Source organism: Arachis duranensis, chromosome 6 (assembly GCF_000817695.3).
Source record: "Arachis duranensis cultivar V14167 chromosome 6, aradu.V14167.gnm2.J7QH, whole genome shotgun sequence".
In the NCBI taxonomy this organism is placed as follows: Eukaryota; Viridiplantae; Streptophyta; class Magnoliopsida; order Fabales; family Fabaceae; genus Arachis; species Arachis duranensis.
The window spans coordinates 25,746,257-25,752,137 of record NC_029777.3 but is presented as its reverse complement, the minus strand read 5'-3'; the positions used below and the strand labels follow the sequence as shown (position 1 = coordinate 25,752,137).

The 5,881-nt window shown below is 32.6% G+C and overlaps 1 protein-coding gene across 2 annotated transcripts; it reads right to left on the bottom strand.

Annotated features, from left to right (window-relative positions):
* Positions 1-2,401: 2,401 nt before the first annotated feature.
* Positions 2,402-4,747, bottom strand: LOC107493455 (zinc finger protein JACKDAW). 2 transcript variants are annotated; one of them, XM_021124593.2, is made up of 4 exons: positions 4,564-4,747; positions 4,140-4,368; positions 3,667-4,063; positions 2,402-3,586 (listed from the first exon to the last, which is right to left on the bottom strand). In XM_021124593.2, exons 2-4 carry the CDS (start codon positions 4,303-4,305, stop codon positions 2,686-2,688), a joined length of 1,464 nt encoding a protein of 487 aa, XP_020980252.1. In that variant the 5' UTR covers positions 4,306-4,368; positions 4,564-4,747; the 3' UTR covers positions 2,402-2,685. The 2 variants fall into 2 exon arrangements, with proteins under 2 accessions (XP_020980252.1, XP_015970039.1); XM_016114553.3 differs by having other exon boundaries at positions 4,140-4,747.
* Positions 4,748-5,881: the final 1,134 nt, after the last annotated feature.

The window sequence follows — 5,881 nt, the reverse complement described above, 5'->3', positions numbered from 1 at the left end:
AAACAAAGTTACTCATAAATCTCTCGCTAATCAGTCACTTTTCTCAAGTTCGGATATTTTATAACCGCTCATTAATTATGTCGTTAGTGTGTCACTAATTCCTCACAAGTTAGTGACGGATTAGTGACAAAAAATATTTTTCACAAAAATTTATCACCAATTTATTAAATTCTTGTAGTGCTTCTGTTGTCACAAGAAACTAAATAAAAAAATTTTCTACTTACCAAGTTATGCATTTTAATTTAAAAAGAATGTCTTGATTTAATTTTTTTTTCCTCAAAGCCTATAAAACCTTCAACTTCTTTGACTATTATTTATAAAAAGAGTTTTGTACTCCTGAAAAGTAGGTCTTGAACAAAATAACCTAAAACTTAAGTTGGTCGAAATTCCATTATTGGACAAGAAAAAAAAAAAACCATTAAAACAACCTCCTTTTAAACATTACCTATAACTTTAATTAAATCGAGACTGGTATCATTTAGTTCTAACTATATATAAACTTGACATATACTTACCAATGGCAACATAAAAATATGCAAATATTTCTGAGAAGGGTTTCAAACTCCAAAGAAATTGCTACACCGTACCCTACTCAAGTCTCAATAAGCTGGTGGTGACAAGTACCAATAAAAAGGTTGAAATCTTGTTAGTCAATAAAAAAAGGGTCTATAGTACCTTTCCGGGTAGGGTCTCTCGTTTTGTGCATGTATTCAAGGTTCAACTACTGCCTTCTAGCTTGGGTCTATAACTCTATATGTCACCAAAGCAAAATCTCTAACTAGTTATTCCCTTTTTGCGTATTTAAATTTTAGTAGTGATCCCTAACCACCTGTGCCCTAATTAAGGGCTAAGACCTACAATCCACATTAAGAAGAAATTCTTTAATATTTATATAGTTGCTTGCTTGATGATCAAGTGGTACTGATTTCGTATATTTCCTTAATAATATTGTTAATTATCATAAATATTTGATATCTACATCGTGTGAAATAATATTTTAAAAGAGAAATACTAAGAAATCATCCGAATTATTATTTTTGGTCATTATTTTGTCATTACTTTAATTCTTTTAATTTAATCTATAATGCACGGACATTGACACGGATACGGGACACGACACGACACGACACGGGACACGTCGAGACGCGAATTCTAAAATCTTATAACACATAGGGACACGCATATAATAAAGTATTTTTTAGATAAATCGTAATAATATTTTGATATTTTATTGATATTAAAATATAAATTAATTTTTTAATTATTTTTAATTTTTAATAAATAATAATATCTACTATATCTAAATTTATTTCAAGAATATATGTTAAGAATAAAACTGGATACGCTGACACGTGATGGTATTTAGGTGTATCCAAATATGTATAGAAAAGAATTTTTTACCTTTTATTAAGACACGGTTGGACACAGCAGACACACGTATTGTACAAGTATCAGTGAATGTCGTGTCCAAAATATGCCCGACACATGAATCCGACAACTCAACAAAGTGTCCGTACTCCATAAAATTTAATAATTCAACAACATACTTTATTCTATATTTTTAAACATTAATAACTAACGAATGACTAAAAATAATAAATTTAGACCATCATCTAACATATTTTATTTTAAAAATATCTAAAATAATATATATAATCGATTTAGTGATATTTTATTAACTAGGGACTAATATAATGCTAACCTAGCATCTAGATTCTGGCTACTTAATTACAAAAAATTTTAAAAAATAATATTAAAAAAACTTATGTGCATGGCACTTGATATATCTATCCAAAGAGCCACCAAGAGACGTATAAAGCCTTACCTCTTAATCTTATTATTAAACTTTCCTTGAATTATTAATATTATCATTAACAAACATTAGTAAGGAGTAGTTGATGTTGGTAAGAAATGAATCAATTTTCAAACAGTTCTGGAGGAATTATCAGTCATCATTCCATAATATAATGCATGTGGACTGGATCGGACATATGTTTTAATTAAGTTTATAATTAATACTTATGCATGTACTTGTGTTTACTATTACTACTTCTTATGGCCTTGTTAAAAATAATATAAAATTCAACAAAAAAAATTGTATATCCAAAAATTTTAAATTATATATTCAAAATTTAAAAATTATATGATTAAAATTTACATTACTGATCTTTATGATTTATTGTAGCTCCATTTTTTTCTTGTATAAGTTTGTCTTACATTCGTTTTAACCACCATGGTTGACGCGAGAAACCTAGCTTTGACCCACAGTCAACTATGTTTAGTAGCACTCTTGAGATTTTCATTATTTTATAAGTAATATCTTATTGATCCTCTTCCCTAAATCAAAGAATATAGAGAAGCCGAAAACGATAACAAGGTTAAGACAGAAAGACAGGCCAACAACAACAACAACAACGTAACTAGTATTATTATTATTTCAAGGAGAAGAACATGGAAGATCATATCTCAAACATGCAGTGGGTCCCCCATGCTAGCCTCTTCGACCATATGACAACACAAAAGTGCTATATTGTTTCCCAAACAAAAAAGAGCATAGGCCTCAAAATTTGATGTCATGCACATTTTACACTATCCGGTATATAATTCACATGATCATCTAAAACTGGGGTAATAATAATAATCCATGAATCCATCCATGATGAAATTAAGGACTTGATGACATGTTCATTGATGGGTTGCGCTAGTAGTGAATTGGGTCAAACCCATTGATGAGCCTACGGAAGCAAACTTTGCTAGCTCTTGGGGTAGGAATGGTCCTCTACTCATGCCAAGAAAGTCTCTTGTAAAATTATTGTTATGCCCCGCAGCACTTGATGAACCAGGATGATGATTACTCAAAAACTGATCATCAAAACTTTGTGACGAATGCATTAATGCGCTAAAACACTGATCTGGCTGCCTAATACTCTGATCAATTCTTCTTCCCTGTTGGTTTTGGTTTGAATTACTAGCAGTAGTGGTTTGAATGGAAGATGAAGAGGTCATGAGCCCAAAACTTGCACTGAAAGTTGAAGGGTTGTTGGTGGACCCAATTTGCGCTGCCTTCTGAAGAAGCGCAGTGGCTGACATCGGAGAATAAGTTGAAGGTGAAGGTGCCTTTGATGATTGCTTGCTTTGATTCTCAGAATACATAGATGCCAAACCTGAATTATGATCTGAGCCCCCACCTTCTTCCGATACCTTTGATGAATTGGGAGCAAGCATTCCAAAATCATTAGGCAACATAGGCATAGGCATGTGCATAACTTGATGATGAGAGCTTGATGATGATGGCATATCAAATTGATTAATCTGATGACGGTTGTTTCCATGTTGTTGGTTCAACCACAGTGACAAGTTTGGCCTCATAATTTGTTCTTGTTCTGCACCAACCATTCCCATTTCATTATTGAAATCAAATCGAAATCCAACTCCGCCCCCAACATTATTATTCAGAACTCCCTGCTGCGTTGTTGCCTCTTCGCTCTTGAAACTCAGATTCGTCGACGTAGAAACCGAGTTCAGCCTCGCACTCTCCTCAGCCAATGCATCGCAAAATGCTCTGTGAGTAATAAAGCTATCCTTCCTATATATTCATAGTTTCACATTTAATAAATAAAGACTTTGTTGAGCTTAGTATGTATTTGCGTATTTCATGTTACGAACCTGGAAAAGAGGGTGCCACAGTCACATTTATATTCTCTGGTGCCGCAGGTTTTGGAGTGAGCTTTCCAATCAGATTGGACAGCGTACTTCTTGGAACATTTTTCGCACTTCCACTTTTTCTCGCCATGCTTTCTGCTGAAGTGCTTCTTGATCCCTGTCAGGTCGCCCAGCGCCCTTGCCGGCTCGTGGTGGACGCAGCTCTTCTCCGGGCAGATGTACACCTTCTTCTTCACCTCCTTGTTCGTCCTCTGTCTCAGCTTCCATGGCAGGTTGTGTCCCCTCCTGTGCAGCTGAAGATTCTGATCCCTCTGGAATCCTTTGTTGCATATCTCGCAGATGAATCTGTTCGTCGCCATGAGCGTCTTCGGCGAAAGAGCAATGACTTCTGCATCTGGATCTGTGTGTTTATAATGCAACCAACTTGCTCATTTCATCTATAACAATATGCTATTTAAATGAATCTGATTACTTACCTGGTGTTCCTGGAAGGTTTCTCTTCTTCTTGTTGGTGGCTGGAGGGGGATTACTATTAGGTTTAGGTTTAGGGTTAGGGTTTGCGATGGAGTTTAAGTTTTGGTCTTGGGTGAACCCAGCAGCAGCGAGAGAAGTGGATAGCGAAAAGGGGTCACCGGGCAACATTAGATATAAATTGATAATAACTAGCTATATTTGAAGAAAGCAGCAGTAGCTAATGAGACTAGTCTGCAGAAGCAAACAGCAAACTTTCAAAAGAGGGTTTTTCAGATAGTACAAACCAAACCATTAAGAAGAAAACAAACGAGTTTTGTTTTTAGAGCACAGCCAAGGAGGAACAATCAACATAAATTCTTTTGGAGCAGCTTGATTTTTCAGCCAAAAGACAACAAGCGAAGAAGAAAAAAACTTGAACCGACTCACCAGAAATATTAATAAACTAAGTGGTTAGTCGTGTGTATATAGTATTAATGCACACAAGAGCTTCCAAAGCGTGTTGGCCTGGTTTTTTCTCTCTTTTGTTTGATTTTACTTACTTCACTAAGATTATAGAACGGGTATATAGATAACTAAACGTAGCTCTCTCTCTTTTGTGTTAACTGTTACGCGCGCCTAGTCTCTTTCTGAACATCATGTTTTACTGCCATCATATATCTTCCTTCAGCTGTGGATTTTAATGGGCCACCACACTCTCTTTCTTTTTACAGTTCACATGCAACTTGCATACGCAGACATGGACTAGCAGACACACGACTATATATATATATATAAATAATTTCTATTTTTCTCAGGACAATCACAAACCACAACACGCACATTTGTTGAAGAGTTTACCGATTTGTGTGTTCGAGGAGGACTGCCTTTTCTGTCTAGTAAACAAGTAATTTTAATGTGTAGAATGGGGAATAGTATTACTAGTATTTCCTTATTATTATTCTCCTGTTTTTTATTTCATTCAAGACAAGAGTATATGTTAAGGTTAGTAGTTAAAAAATTTATAGAAAATATATAAAATTTAAGTTTTGCTAATAATAATTTTAGCAGACACATATTAACAAAATTATTTAATTAAATTTAATAAATTAATTAATTAGTAGGGTCATATTAACACACTCCAACAATGTTGGCTTGAAAGACGAAATTACTACTACTATTAATAAAAAGGCTTTTAAAGATACTAAAAGCAATACCTTGGAGAAGTGATCAATTATTGGAGTATTAATAAAGTTTCTTTGGTAGTTTAAGGTGCATAATTTATATAAAATATCGAGAGCTGAAAAGTAGTGCTATTACTAACAAAAATTATTTTTAGTTTTAATAATAATAATAATATAATAGTTATTACATATTTTATTTAATTAATATTTTTGTGATAATTATATATTTATCATTATTATTATATATTATAATGACAATTATATACTTTTTATGATTATTAAAACTTTTTTATCGGTAATTACACTTTAACGATAAAACATATAACGATTAATATCTAATTTTCGGTAAATATATCAATGATTATTTTTATTATTACAAAAAGTAAAATAAATAGTTATTAAAAGTAATTTTTTTAATAGTGTATCGGTATCAACAGTTTTTTTTTTTTTCAAGTTTAACTGTCAACAACATAAGATCATTATAAAAGTTTTAAATATATATATTGTTTTGAAAAGTTTTAAATATATTTTTAAGTCTTAAATAACATTAACAAAAGGCACTCCTTAATAAAGAAAATTAAGGT

Excerpts from the sequence above, each read along its gene's own strand:
- LOC107493455 (XM_016114553.3), bottom strand. The coding sequence starts at position 4,305 with ATGTTGCCCGGTGACCCCTTTTCGCTATCCACTTCTCTCGCTGCTGCT. Across the intron at positions 4,064-4,139 it reads AAACCTTCCAGGAACACCAG|ATCCAGATGCAGAAGTCATT; the intron begins GTAAGTAATCAG and ends ATAAACACACAG. Across the intron at positions 3,587-3,666 it reads TGTGGCACCCTCTTTTCCAG|GAAGGATAGCTTTATTACTC; the intron begins GTTCGTAACATG and ends ATGAATATATAG.